Source organism: Lithobates pipiens, unplaced genomic scaffold (genome assembly GCF_037356315.1).
Source record: "Lithobates pipiens isolate NorthernLeopardFrog02 unplaced genomic scaffold, aLitPip1_a1.2 Scaffold_27, whole genome shotgun sequence".
NCBI lineage: Eukaryota > Metazoa > Chordata > Amphibia > Anura > Ranidae > Lithobates > Lithobates pipiens.
In genome coordinates this window covers 79873016-79888550 of record NW_027507788.1, presented here as the reverse complement: position 1 = coordinate 79888550, position 15535 = coordinate 79873016, and the positions used below count along the sequence as shown (strand labels likewise).

Sequence of the window (15535 nt, the reverse complement as noted above, 5' to 3'; positions counted from 1 at the left end):
AAATTAAATTTTATATCTTTGTTTCACCCACCTCAATGCCGGGTTAGCCAGTGAATTGGGGGGGGGGGGGGGGGGAGAAGGGGTTCTGTAGAAGTGGTGGGTTCCCAATTAGGATTGGGGAATGCAGCAGGAAGCTCACTATGGGCTCGACGGCCCTGTCTTTGTCTTCATGGCGGCAGCGGGACACTACTTTTGCTTGCCAAGTGTTACTGCTGGCTCTCTGCTCCATACGAAGGACCTGCGGTTCTTGCACCTCAACAACAGCAGAAGATGATCGTGGTCTGGTACGCCTGACCTTGACAGGGACCATAACTCTGTTGTCAGAGCTATCTGTCACTGTGCCACTGTCTACGGGATTGTATTCTGAGCCTGAATCTGACAGATGAGTGACTTCCTCTTCACTATCTGTCATGCTCAGAAACGTGTAGGCCTCTTCACTTCGATGTGCCATTTTGGGCTCTAATTATATTGGTACACTAGTGAAACTCACAGGTAAAAAAAGCTCCTGTCAGTGACTGTATCAAAGCGCTACCGAAAACTGTTAGCGTTTGCAGGGATCAGACCTGACTCTGTGAACGCTGCAGTTACGTGTGTTTTGTAAGTGACAGTGATCGATACTGCACTTGGGTGGGCTGGGCTGGGCGGAGGGGCTAAACGCAGGTGCTAGCAGATATCTGGGCTGATCCCACTAACACTGCGTTTTTGGGAACCCTAAACTGTTGGACAGTAATATAGTTCTGATCAGATATTGATCTGTTCAGACACTATACTATTAAGGGAGGCGTATGGTGCGTGCATGGGTGTTGGTGCCACTAACCTGATGCTGCCTGGGGTGACGCAGACCCTATCTGACCCTAAGACCCCTTTCACACCACACCGCCCTTTGCATCGGTGGTAAAACGCCGCAATTTTTAGCGGCGGATTTGCGGCGCATTTCGGCCGCTAGCGGGGCACTTTTACCCCCGCTAGAGGCCGCGAAAGGGTTAAAGCCGCCGGCAATACACGTAATAGCGGCGTTTTGCCGGCGGCATTACAGCGCTGCCCCATTGATTTCAATGTGGAGGAGCGGTAAACACACCGCTCCAAAGAAGCTGCTGGCAGGACTTTTTTCTGACGTCCTGCCAGCGCACCGCTGTAGTGTGAAAGCCCTCAGGGCTTTCACACTACACACAATGGTGCAGCTTCTTTAGGGCGGATTGCAGACGCTATTTCTAATGCTATAGCGCCTGCAAAACGCCCTGGTGTGAAAGGGGTGTAAAACCTAACTTTGATCATCCGCCGAGTGATCGGGGGTTAAACCCTAACGCTATAAAAAAAATAACTAGCTAAACTGCGTCACCCGTGACACTTATACTGTGATCACAGGAGGTAATCAAAGGGTTAAACCTTTATGGGGGAGGGGGGATTAAGGGGGTCCCTAGTTCTAGCTGGGCCTAAGATTACCCTGACGCTGATTAGTGTCACTAATGACACTAGTACAGTGATCAAAAAAAAAATCTGATTGCTGTACTGGGTGACAGTGACGTGGTGATCGGGGGGGTGAATGTGTGCCTATGTGACCTGGTGTCAGTGTAGTGTTGGTGCAACTCACTTTTCTGATATTCTCTTCTCTCTGTCTGAAACAAAAATACAGACACGAGGGAGAAAACATCATTTTCCCTGTCAGTGTTTACACTTACATGGACAGGGGGGAGGATATCATTCGTCAGGAGCGATCACCAGGTCCAGGCCAGAAATCATTGGCCTGGGGATTGATCGGTTCCTGATCGGATCCGATCGTCGCGTCCCGACGTAGCAGAACGGCGCTTTGACACAGTACAGCTGCGGCGGCCAGTCAGGAACAGGTTAATAAAGTGCACAATAAAATAAACCATCAGAAATGTCCATAATAATCACATGTGAACAAATCTTCTTGTGTATGCTCCAACACCATGAAAAATAAAATGCACACGTGCTTCAGTAAACTTGCTTGAAGTGCTTCACCCGAAGTGATAACAAAATGCGCTCACCAGATTGCCTCAGCCACACAGTGACCTCAAAGCATGAGTAATGGGAAGGACTCCTTAGTTCAATTCTGTAGCTCATTTATGCATCCCATTCTAACCAAGCAATCATATATGGAGAAAGCTTGATCCCAATCCACAGATATGCAAATGTAGATGTCTTCACCTTTATAGGGCGCCACAGTAGTGTAGTGGTTGGAACTCTCACCTAGCAGTAAAAAGGGTCACTGGTTCGAATCCCAAACCACGAGACTACCTGCCTGGAGTTTGCATGTTCTCCCTGTGCCTGTGTGGGTTTCCTCCGGGTACTCTGGTTTCCTCCCACACTCCAAAGACATGCAGGTAGGTTGATTGGCTTCTGTCCAAAATTGGCCCTAGTATATGAATGGCGACCTTGGATTGTGGGCTGCTTGAGGGTAGGGACCGATGTGAGTGTGTGAAGTACAGGGATAGGGACAATTGTAGACACTCACTCACTCGAGTTGAACTGGATTGACTGGTGTCTTTATTCAACCTTACTAACTATGTAACCTTATAACATCTCTCCACTGCATATATCAACTTGCATCAAATAGGTCTATGAAATAGCTTCCCAACAAAGAGCTGCAGAGGGCAGGATATAGTGTAATACTGCTTTTATGTTTTATTGCTTAAAGTGGAAGTAAACCCATCGATTTAAACAGTTAAAAAAACTGCACATTGGCTGTGCTCTCAGCCAAACTATCAAACCATCCAATGGCTGGTGTCATAACGAATCACATATGCAGCACCATAGCAGTTGAAGATTAAACAGAGGCAAAGATGGCACCTTCTTTGGCTGAAAAGGATAGGGGAGTTTACTTCCACTTTAAAAAGAGCACTTGCAAAGTCCAGTATGAAATCACAAACAATCCGCTTGGGGAAGCAGAAACCAGTCCGACACCTGTATAAAACTCGCAATGTGCGTGGTGCATCTTAGCTATGCAAGCAATAGTAAAGGGGTCCTATGATTGTAAGCGTTAGGCCGCACCTCTGCATTTTCGCTCTAGAGCGCTCGTCATCAGGAAGTGCCTTTTGTGGCTCTTTGTTAGGGAGCTATTTCACAGACCTGCAAAGTGGATTGGGATCCAGCTTCCTCCATATGCGATTGCTTGATTGGAATGGGATGCATAAAGGAGCTACAGCATTGAACCAAGGAGCCTTTCCATTAGTCATGCTTTGAGGTCACTGTGTGGCTGAGGCGGTCTGGTGAGCGCATTTTGTTATCACTTTGGGTGATAGCAAGCACTTTAAGCAAGTTTACTGAAGCACGTGTGATTGATTTATTTATACACATATTATATATATATATATGTATGTATATGTATGTGTATGTATATATGTATGTGTGTGTGTGTGTATGTATGTATGTATATGTATGTATGTATATATATATATATATATATATATATATATATATATATATATATATATATATATATATATATATATATATATAATCAATCAATCAATTATTTTTTTTGTATTCTGGTATATTGTATTGTTTTGCATTGTTATTAGTGTTGTGTGTACTCGTTTAAAATAATGTAATTTGTGTATAGTGGAACTTTTAGCTAGACTTTATCAATCTACTGGAGCAAATAACCCCAACTTTTTTTTTTTTTATATTTCAGATGTATCGCCTTACCCTAAGAACCAGCAAAGAAACTGTCTCCAAGCACCTATGTGAGCTTTTATCGAAGCAGTTCTAAGCCAACAAGAATATTATGGCAACAGACAGTAAAACTGGCAAACTTACACTACGTGGAGGGTTTACCATGCATCGAGCAAATGTGTGTGTCAGTGTGCATGTGACAGCAGAGGGCAGGGCTTTCCATGTCACCTCTCTGCGGATTATCCTTGTGTGCGCGTGTATGTGTATGCATGTGTGTGCAGTCTACGTCCGGTAAAGCCCAAGAGACTCTGAGCGAAAAAATTCAAGGTTAACTATTAATATTCTTCTTGTCCTAAGATGTGTGGTCGTCCTACTAGATTTTGTCGTTTTTTGCTGTGACTTTAAATTTAAACTTGTTTGAAAGGGATGCATGAAGCCGGGGACCCTGTTCTGGAAAGGGGTGCCTCCCTCCATGCGGACTCTGCCTGTACTGTGGATAAGGGATCAGGCATCGGTGCATGCTGGCCCAAATGCATATCACTTGCTAAACCGTGGAAAAGCTGCTTATTTGGAAGGATGTTTTGACAAACTGAAGTTTTCCACAAAGGGGAAACTGTATCAGTGGTCACTTGTATTTTTAACTTTAGTATTGTCTGCCCATGTGCTCTATCATAACTTTTTTTGTTCCTTTTGTGTTCCTTCTCAACTCTCTTTAGAAATTACATGCATTTCAGCACTTATGTTATTACAGAGATAAACAAGTGGGAGTAGGTAACTGAACAGGGCCGCGCCTGTTTTGTGTTACCGAATTGCCTATGGAACCATATTTGCAACTTTTTTTTTTTTTTTTTTTTTTTTTTTTTAAGGATCAGTTTCACACCCACTTTTAAAATGGGATGTCACAGCTAAGCCTAAATATACAGTTGTAAAGGAGTCTTTGTCCTATATATAGGGTCTTGTTGAATGCCAGTGTTAAGTCAGAAGTGTTTCCTCCTTGTCTATTCCTGAAGAAATTAATATAGAATTGCATCTCATTGTACCCAGCAGCTAAAATCCTAGTCTGATATGACATAACCTGTTGTCTGATGTATTTGTAAATCAGTGCGATGAAGTCTCCTTTTTTCTTCTAAAGCATTCCATGTTTCAGTAGCATTTTCAAAGAGCTTACATTGACTCTGTACCATGTAAAATCATTCCATATACTTACCTTGTTCTGCTCTAACGCACCTTTTTTCTTTTTGTGTTAGAGTTGTGTATTTTGAGCCTGTTCAATGATATCCCAACTACCCATGCTCATTAGTTATTGGGCCCATCCCACGCTTGACTCTTTAACACACCATCAAAGATTCACTTCACAATACAGTCTGTGAGGAGATGCAAGTCAAACTAAGTACAGCCAGTAGAATGTGAAGTCAAGGCTCATCAGGTTCTATGCACCCTGTTCATTCTGTGCCTGTTACCCTTATAGTGCCTACACCTGAATTTTTGATATTGCAATCTAATCTACAAAATATCAAACAGTTTGTGGGCATTTTTCCATGTAGAGCCTGGAAATACATTTTTTTTTTTTTTTAAAGCTATTGCTGCAAGCAAAGGAAACTTCAAGCATGTGTTTGACACCATCAACGAAAAACAACATTCTAGTCAGGATCTACAAAGAAAATGACTGATGCTAGTGTAGCAAGTTTAAGAGCTTATTCAGCACAAGGCAATAGTGTGCTGTTAAAGTCCAGTCAAACAATTTGCTATTTTTGTCAGGGCATCTGTATACTTTCTATTCATTATTAGTATTATACTGACACACTTTAGCATCAACGCTTTAAAGTATTACGCATGCAATATTTTCATTGCTTTTCCTTGTTTTCTAATGTTCTTCTCTATCCGGTTAAGGTTTTATTGTAAAAATCTGCTGCGTTCACCTTTTTATATATGGTATGTATTCAAAAAATTCTATTAACTTCAAGTCTTTGATCTGCCTGTTGTAAAGAGCAGAAAAAGCCATCATTCCATCTGGAGATAAAATAATGGCACATGAGATGACACACAGATTCATTAGTAATAGAGGCTTTCAATAAACGGCAATTTCACACCCAGTTACATTTTTGAATTTTCACATGAAAATGCGATAACGATACAATAACCCTTGTGACTTTGTGAATTGAGACTATTATCAAAGGAAATCTCAAGTAATTCTTATGCATTTACAAACCCTTTAAAGCTTACCTCTGCTTTTGCAAATGGGAAAATTATATATTCTAGTTTATAGTGTAAAGTACTCACTCAGCACTGCAAAACAAAATAACACTTTGTGCTTGTAGCCCCAAATACAACCTTGTTACTATTGATGAAATGAAATATAAATCTTCAAATGTATGTGCTAATCACAGCTCCTAGCCCCTCCCATTCAGTCCCTCCTGACCCTTCCTAACGACCCCGTGCTTACTAGTTTTACTATCAGTTGTGTATGGCCTGTAATTGCCACAATTGTCTGATTTATTTTTATGGCTATTTAATGGCCTGCCAGTGTATATAGGTATATATAAATATATAAAATATTATGTAAATGTTAATACGTGATCGAGAGGTACATAGATTCATCAAGGATACATCCCTGCACTTTTTTGTTCCCTAATGAGGGTCCTGGAAATAGAATAGCAGCCCAGTTGAACTCACTCTGCCATCTAGTGGTCTATTAATAAAATGCAATGTAGATTCTCCTACTAGTCTCAACTGTGGACAATTTACAGTATCTAGGTATGTTTACTCAGCTAAGCCTTTTTTTTTTTTTTTTTTTCAGGCATCTGCATCAATTAGATTGGTACTTCTGCCACTGTTGAAGGGGGTGTCCATCCTTTTTACAATCTCTAATTTTATGTAGATGAGCTGCTAAAACCTAGCTTTACCATTTGTCAAAGTGTTTCTGAATCAGCTGAATAAAATCTCTTCCTGCATGTGGCCAGATTAAATAGGTAGGGAACCGGTAAAGCTACATTTTGTTTTCACCTATATTAAGGGAAAAGCAGGGACAAATAGGATAGTTGACAGAACGTAAACTGTGTATTCACTTTAAATTATATATTTTTACTTGACTTTGTTCTGTAAAAAGCTAATATGACTGGTTTCCTTTCCTGGTATAAGCCCCGTTTATAGCAATATTTTCTACAACCACAGTCTCCTGCCCATTTGATCATATCCTGCGGTGCTTTGCATAAGTTGTTAGCGTATGTTGAGCTGCTCCCTCATTTAGTTTAAAGCAAACCTCTGGTCTCCCAGTAGTATCTGCTAAAGATGGCCAGGACAAGCTAAACTGGAAGTAAAAGTGGCCATGGATTGTTCAGCAAAGGTGCTCCATCATAATTGGCTGTTTTTTCATGCACTGCTGGAAAAAAAGCCCAAACATTTAATGGTGAAACTACATAATGAAAAGCGTTTTTGTACAACTTCAGAATTGCCAAAATACCATACAATAAAGTTACCACTAGGTAGACTGCTAATAGTTCCTTTTTAGAAAAAGTTAAAAACTATTTAAAATATATTAACCACTAACAGGTAAAGGCACGTTCAAATATATATAACTGTTAGTGTACAAAAGCATTTTTGGGTTACTGGTCTCCCAATAGCATCACTTTGGAGACAATTAGCTAGTCCGCTTCGCTCAGGGACAGAATTCTGCAGGAGATTGGACATCCTCTTTAACTGTTCCCACCTCTTCATCATACATAGCAGAAAAAGAACACATTTAATGTGCAGACTTGTCACCTCCTATACAAAGCCACCGTTAGTTGTGTGGCAACCAAACAAAATTTTAATGCAGCTGATTTAGTTTAGAGAATTTGATCTCATTTGTGTTTTTATTTTTTTATTTTTACATTTCTTGATTTTATTTTTTTTTATTGTAATTTTTTGTTCTGGAGTGCAGTTCCTGCTGGTGCTGTTTCTTATGTTGTGTAGTGCACTGCTAGTTATAACGGCTCCTGTCTGAGAGTATGTATGTATGTGTGTGTGTGTGTAGCTGCATTGGGATGTATTGCTGAAGCTTAGTGCATTCTGTACCATATTAGACACATCTTTTCTATCTGTATTTTATAAATTGTATCATTCCCACCAAAAAAACTCCTGGAATAAAAGGTTGAGCCATGGCGTCCTCTCATCTACCCTATTTTGAGTCTTTTTTTTTTTTTTTTTTTTTTAAATGTAACGCATATAATGGGGAAAGTTCCTGTAAAATAATAATGTGCTGCACCAGGAACTGCTGTTAAAACAAGCGTCCACCTCCTGATCTGATCTGTGCTGCAAAATAATTGGTGGAATCCGCCTGAAAACCTGCTTTGCTTTTCTGCATAAGTATTTGTTGGGTCATGTGTATTAAGAAAATGTGAGGAAAATATGGATGATACCTTTGCTGTTCCCTACCGAACATGCTAGTTATCTGTCATGATAGTTTTGAATCTGACACACAAATCTAGAAATGGGAATGCAGCCAGTGAATTAAGGACTTCTGATCTGCATACTTGTTCTAAGTCAGGTCCTGTATTTGGTGTTCAAGTCAGGGGTCAGTATGGCAGCCTGGCAAACGGCGTTTTTAGAAGCAGATCTGCAGTGTCTACTCTTCCTTAATATACTGATGACCATTGGAGTCTAGACCACTTAAGTATACCTTTTTAAAACCTTTGCATGAAAGAACACACCAACCGTTTTAACCACTTGACCACCAGAAGGTTTTACCCCCTTCATGACCAGACATTTGTTTTGCTGTTCTGCACTGCCTTACTTTAACTAGTTATTGCGTGGTCATGCAACATTGCATGTAAATTGAATTTATATAATTTCATCACACTTTTTTTTTTTTTTTTTTTTTTTGGTTGTATTAGACCACCACTGTTTGTTTGTTTTTTTTGTGTTTGTTTTCTATTATATAGACAAATACCCCAAAAAATTGAAAAAGAAACTATATTTACTACTTTTGTTATAAAATCTATCCAATAAAAAAAAAACTCTGTAAATGATACGTTTAGGCCAAAAGGTATTCTGTTACATGTCTTTGGTTAAAAAAAAAATCCCATTTGTGTGAAAGTTCTAGCATGTACAAACTGGTCTGTGTATATATACTGGAATTTATGCAGCTATAGACACTATACTGTAATGGCAGTGATCAGCGACTTGGTGTGGCAGACAAATCTGGCACTAACAGACACTGGCTGGGAGGGTCACGGACATTGCTAGTGGCACTAATACAAACGACAAATGAAATTGTGGCGCAAACAAATGCTAATGCACCACTGAGATAAGTTGGCTCTAACCCCCTAGACAAATGTGAAGGTACATTTTGTGTAGCAGAAGTAGTTCATAAAATGTTCATAGGTGCTTATAAAGAAATTCCATAGGAAGGATGTTTTACTTCAGTCGGTTGCTTCACCTGAGACGTGAACGAATCTCTGAAATTACAAAAAGGGGTTAATGGGTTCATAACCATTAAAAATCCAAATGCTAACTTGCAGAAATATAAAATCAAAGAGCCTATCTGCAGCCAATGCCGCATTAGTTGAAATGGGTTACCATAGCAACCAGCCCACCCCAGATGGGACATCACATCTTGCCCTGTGTTCCACAGTGGCTCTTCCCACTTCCTGGAACATTGAACTTGGTTTCCTCACTGACAACATGCTGTTTGCTGTAACAAGTGGCTCTGCTGGTGGGTGGCTTTTATCCAATGTGAAATGGCTGCAGATGAGCTCTGTGATTTTATATTTCTGTGAGCTTGCATTTGGCTTTTTAATCATATTAAACACTTTGATGCTGCACTTAGCTGGTGCCCCCTCGTGTTCCTTTTTAGTGATGATACTGTACACTGGCTGGGAAGGTGTTAACTGTGTGCCTAACAAGTGTAATGTGTGCTGCTTTTACTTACTAATCTGGTTGTTTTTTTCTCTCTGCTTTTCAGGGATAAGAAACATCCAGATCACTGTTCTGTATATTTGTAGACATAGAACTGTGTGTGTATAATTGGACACAGCTGATTAACAGGTTTTGACTGAAATCTGTTGGCAAACTTGTGCTGTGCCCAATCACAGCAGGGGGCAACTCAGAAGCAAACCAAACAATGTTGCATGTACGTTGTGAAGCCTGTACTTGGCGCCTGCTTGCACTGTGTTTACTGTGTAGTTGGTAGGTGGTTAATGCACAGATTTGAAGGAAATATGGAGTCTGCCATTGCTCACCTACCCTTCTGGCAGTGCTACTTCTCTGCTGTGGCTTCTGTACATGAGAAGATGAGATCTTGGTTTTCCTAATTTCTGTACTTGTTTCAGTGCTGTGTCCCAAAGCCAGCATAACAATCAGCCATCAAGCTTTTTTAGGATCAGGAACTGCAGCCTGCTTTATTCATTTTAGGATATATTTTCTTTACAATAGAACTAAAGGCTTCTTACTTATACTTACCTGCTCTGTGCAGTGGTTTTGTACAGGGTAGCCCAGATTCTTCCCTTCTCGGGTCCCTCTTTGGCTCCTGGCCCCTCCCTCCTGTTGAGTATCCCCACAGCAAGCAGCTTGCTATGGGGGCAGCTGAGCCCCAGCTCCTTGTATCCATTCAGACAGTCGCAGTTTGGCCCTGCCCCCTCTCTCTCCTCATTGGCTAACTTTGACAGCAGCGAGAGCCAATGGTGCCGCTGCTGTCTCAGCCAATCAGGAGGGAGAGTCTCGGATAACCGAGGCACTCATGAACACCACTGGGTCGAGAGGGGGCTCAGGTAAGTATTAGGGTCTGCTGCACACAGAAGGCTTTTATCTTGATGTATAGAAGGCATTAAGATCAAAAACCATCTGCCTTTACAACCCCTAATTGAATTATCTCTTTATAGGTTGCAATTTGTTTCCTCTTAGAAACCTGATTTGATACAGAGAGCAGTTCCTTTACCATTTTGGCTCCTGCATGCTGTCCAGGAATAATTGGTAACTAAAACATGCTTTTTGGAAAGTATACTCGTTGCTTTATATTTAACTACTTCAATACAGGGCACTTCCCCCTTCCTGCAAAAGTAAATTTCTCTTATATTCACCGACCAACACAGCTCCTCTCTGTAACTAAATGGGTTTGTTAGCCTGCCGTTAGGAGAACTAGGCAAAAATTGTAATACAATACACAGAACATTAGTCACGCCCCGGTGGGCGGACCCTGTGCTCACAACCCTCCCTGCTCCCAGGCAGAACTCCGTTTTATTTTGCCTAGTGAAGGAGAATGACCTAGGAACCCTGCAGGCCCTTTGATCCTGCCATCTGGGTGACAGGCTGGTTAAGCTATCCTTGCAGTCTCCCCAGTCCAGCCATCGCGCATGTGCAGGCCGCAGCTAAGGCTCGGCAGGCCATGACATACCTCAGCTCCAGAGGTGGTCTGTGAGCTTCAATGCCCCGGGGTATACATATGACAGGGCTACCGATGTCTGGATCACAGTATACTGGGTCAGCAGTACCCTGTAACTGCGCAGGAGTAGGTCTGTGATGGAATGTCTCCCAGCTCTTCAGGACTGGTAAGTACAGCTCTCCCTTCTTCGGTGGGGTGAGCAGCTGGGCATTCCCTGGGAGGTCCATTCGGGGGCCACCTCGCCTCCTCTTCTCTCCCATGTCCCTAGCTCCCCTCCGGGAGCTGCATGTGCTGCGGGCGGTGTGTGTGGGGTTCGCTGGGTCTCTCACCTGTAGGGGGGGCTCTGTGCGGCTAGCATTGGTCTTGGTCTCGGTCTAGGGGGGTTCCAAAAGGTGTCTGTGGAGGAGTTCTTGCTGAATGCAGGCAGCACTGTTCTGTAATTTTTTCCTGTCACCTCATGGCGCTGTCCGGCGGCCATTTTTACTGTGGGCAAAGCAGGTTTCCCTTGTGAGCCTCAGCAGCCATTTTCTATAGGTTTTTCCTATTAGTTGCATTGGCGGCCATTTTTTTTGATGCCCGGCGCTCTTTTCACTGCAGTTCTCTTGTGACAGCTTTACATGTGCTCTCACATGCTGTTTCCCTTGTCCACTGTGTATACAGGATGCTGGATGGCTCTTCCCTGAATGCAAGCTCTGCACATCGTTTCACCGCTATTCTATACAGCTGCTGCCGACACAGTCTCTTCACTCTGCAACTGGGTAACCTCCTAGGGACTACAGGCACGGCTAGTAACATTCACAGAACGCCCCAGGGTGGTGAGTCTAGCACTAGGTACCCTCCCCCCCCACGCAGCAGGAGGGTGGGACCTTCACTGTACAAAGTCCCCTTGCAGGTGGCAGACAGGGTAGGGTCAGCATGGCTTCAGAAACTGGCATTTCTTCCCCCGAAATCCAGGCTATTGCAACCAGGTCGCCTGTGGATAGCGCTGTGCCCATGGACACCCTGACGGCGGTCCTTAACTCTTTTGTTGCTAAAATAGAGGCGGTGCGTGGAAGGAAAGGTGCGTGTAAAAGGCCCCCTACCCCCCCTGTCCTCTGGGGAGAGCTCTGATGCAGACTCGGGCCCTGCTGCGGCTGGTGACCCCTGCTCTGACCTATCAGATGAGGCTGACCAGGACCATTCGGACAGTGAGGATGATTCCGGGTCTGGGTGCGACAAAGCGCTTGTTGGAGCACTTATCACAGCTGTGCGTGATACCCTGAAGATACAGGAGCCAGCGGATCCCTCTGCTGATGTATCGGCCCCTTTTGGGTCCCGCAAGCAAGCACTTTCACCTAAGGTGTTCCCGTATTTGGCTTATTTTGACAAGTTCATCTACAGGGAATGAGGTTGGCCGCAAAGGACCTTTTTGGTCCCCAAGAACATGGCGGTGTGTTACCCCTTTGAGAAAAGCCTTCTCAAGAAATGGTCAGCTCCTCCGGTCGTGGACTCCCCAGTATCGAGGTTAAAAAAGTAACCACGATCCCGGTAGAGGGGACTCTGGCATTCAAGGATCCCAGGGGCAGGAAGGCCGAGGCAGTGGCTCGTTCCTTGTTTACGGTTGTGGGGTCAGCCGTGCGACCAGTACTGGCATCCGCACTGGTGTCAGACACTGACTGGGCAAAACTTTTGGGACTAGCAGACCAACTAGTGCAAGGCCTTAAGTACATTTGTGATGCGGCCCTGGATACTCTCCCTCTGTTAAGCGGGGCTTCAGTGCCAGCTGTGGTGCTGAGGCGCCTGATTTGGTTTAAATGCTGGTCTTCTGACCAGGCTTCCAAAAAAGCCCTGACGGATCTTCCCTTCCTTGGTGACCGGCTCTTTGGAGCTTCGTTGGATGACATTATTAAAAATGCCATCGGTGGTAAGAGAACAATACTCCCACAGGCCAGGAAGGCTAAGGAGCCACGCCGTAGGCAAGGGCCCTCTTTTGCCACTCACAAGCGGCTTTTTCGTCCACCCGGTGCTTTGACAAAATGTTCTCAGCCCGACAGGACGTCCACGGACGGTCAAAAGCGTCCCTGGAACCGCAAGCCTGCAAACAAAAGTGCTACCGCATGATGGTTTGTCCCCACCTGCGTATATTGGGTAGGGGGTCGCCTTCGGAAATTTGCAGCCCGGTGGACCTTCCCGGTTATCCGACCAATGGGTCTGCGACTCAGAATTAGAAGAGGATGTGGCGATCAACATGCAGACTCTGCGAAAAATTTGGGTGGCTGTTGAACCTAAAGAAGTCGGTGGTTGTGCTGACCCAGTGTCTGGAGTACCTGAGTTTACTATTGGACTCCAGGGAAGTGAGGGTCTTTCTCCCCTCAGACAAATTTCAGACTCTCAGATCTGTAGTCAAACTACTGATGAACCGCAAGTGGTCGTCGCTCCGCTTTTGCATGTGAGTACTGGGGCCCATGGTAGCCTCCTTCGATGCAGTACCTTATGCCCAGTTCCACACCAGAGTCCTGCAGAAGGAGATTTTGACAAAATGGGATAAATCTCTGTTGTCCCTGGATCGACAGGTCCAGGTGAGCCAGCCAGTCAGGGACTCTCTGATCTGGTGGTTGAGGTCCCCGGTGATTCAGTCCGGAAAATCGTTCCTTCCTCTGAAATGGACGGTGATCACTATGGACGCCAGTCTCTCAGGCTGGGGTGGATTGATGGGGGTTCAGTCGGCTCAGGGCCTCTGGTCGACGGACGAATCCAGGTTGCCGATCAATCTGCTCGAATTGAGAGCGATCAGGCTGTGCCTCCACACGTGGTCAACTTGTCTTCAAGAACGTCTGACCAGGATACAGTCAGACAACGCCATGGCTGTGACATACATAAATCGCCAAGGGGGAACAAGAAGCTCAGCCGCTGCACGGGAGGTCGCTCACATACTTCAGTGGGCAGAGCGACACGTTCCGGCCCTGTCAGCCATTTACATCCCGGGGGTGGAAAATTGGCGGGCGGACTATTTGAGTTGTCACATGCTGGACCCAGGAGAATGGGCGTTGCATCCGGAGATATTCAGGGTGCTGTGCCTGAAATGGGGCAAACCCAGATGTGGATCTATTGGCCTCCAGTCTCAATCGGAAGGTGCTAAGATTCGTGTCCAGGACAAGAGATCCGTGGGCAGACGCGTCAGACGTGCTCGTCGCTCCGTGGGATCAGTACTAACTGATCTACTCCTTTCCCCCACTGAAACTGTTGCCACATCTGCTTTGCAGAGTGGAAGCCGGGGATCCCAGTAATCCTGGTTGCCCCAGATTGGCCTCAGCGGCTCTGGTACGCAGACCTGGTGCGTCTGGTGGCAGACGCTTCTTGGCAACTGCCGCTGCCAGAGAACCTATCTCAAGGTCCAATCTTTCACCCTGCTATTGAGAGCCAGGTGCTGAGGAACCGGGGTCTATCGGACTCAGTGATTCCAACTATGCTGAGGGCGTGGGAATCTTCACGGAAGACCTACATCTGTGTGAGGAGAGAGGGTGGCATCCACGCTCCTTTTCTATATCCAGGATCCTGCTGTTTCTTCAGCAAGGAGTAGACCAGAAATTGGCAGTGAGCACCATTTAAGAGGCAAATTTCAGTCCTGGCTGTCTTTTTTTCAGAGACCCCTGGCGTCTCACTCATTAGTGAGTACCTTTGTTCAGGGGGTACGACATGTAGTCCCTCTGGTGCATCCACTGTTACCCCCGTGGGATTTGAACCTGGTGTTGGCGCTTCAGAAGCCGCCGTTTGAGAATATCAGGGAGATTCCCCTGTTGACCCTTTCACAGAAGGTGGTCTTTCTAGTGGCCATCACATCGGCCAGGAGGTTTTCGGAATTGGCGGCCTTGTCATGCAAGTCGCCTTATCTGGTCATCAACAGGGATAAGGTGATGTTGCGACCGCAATCGTCCTTTCTACCGAATGTGGTTTCGGCTTTTCATATCAATGAGGACATTGTATTACCATCGTTGTGTCCTAAGCCGAAGCACACCAAAGAGGTGGCCCTTCACGCTCTCGATGTGGTTAGGGCTCTGAAGGTGTACTTGTCTGCCACGGCTCCCTTTCGGAAGTCAGACTCACTGTTTGTTTCGGTGGCTGGCCCAAAGAAGGGTATGGCAGTCTCGTCGGCCACCATTTCCAGGTGGATCAGACCGATTGTAGTCCAAGCCTACGCCTTGAAGGGGCAGGTGCCCCCCTTTCCAGTCATGGCCCACTCTACAAGAGCTGTCAGAACGTCTTGGGCCTTCCGACACCAAGCTTCTGTCGCTCAGGTGTGTAAGGCGGCGACCTGGTCGTATGTCCATACGTTTACCAAGTTCTACAAGGTAGACGTCAGTGCATCAGCTGATGCCTGTTTTGGCCACAAAGTTTTGCAGGCGGCCGTGTAGTTGCAATTGAGATTTTTCCTGGTTTTTCGATAAAAACGCAGTACTGTTAATGCACTGTTGCATTACTTCCGCAAAAGGTTGCGGTGTTGGATCTCTCCTGTTGAGAATGCTCGGTTATGGCGGTGAGTTTTTCCGTACACTGCTGTTTTTT

General features: G+C 44.8%; 1 protein-coding gene across 3 annotated transcripts in view; it reads left to right on the top strand.

The window, feature by feature from the left end:
• The window catches only part of LOC143933938 (AP-2 complex subunit alpha-1), a 149501-nt gene extending 141711 nt beyond the window's left edge, over positions 1–7790 (top strand). For all 3 annotated transcript variants that reach the window (XM_077457114.1, XM_077457113.1, XM_077457115.1), the window contains one exon: positions 3656–7790. In XM_077457114.1, the coding sequence (XP_077313240.1) occupies positions 3656–3733 (78 nt within the window). In that variant the 3' untranslated portion in view covers positions 3734–7790. The remainder of the gene's footprint in view (positions 1–3655) is intronic.
• Positions 7791–15535: the final 7745 nt, after the last annotated feature.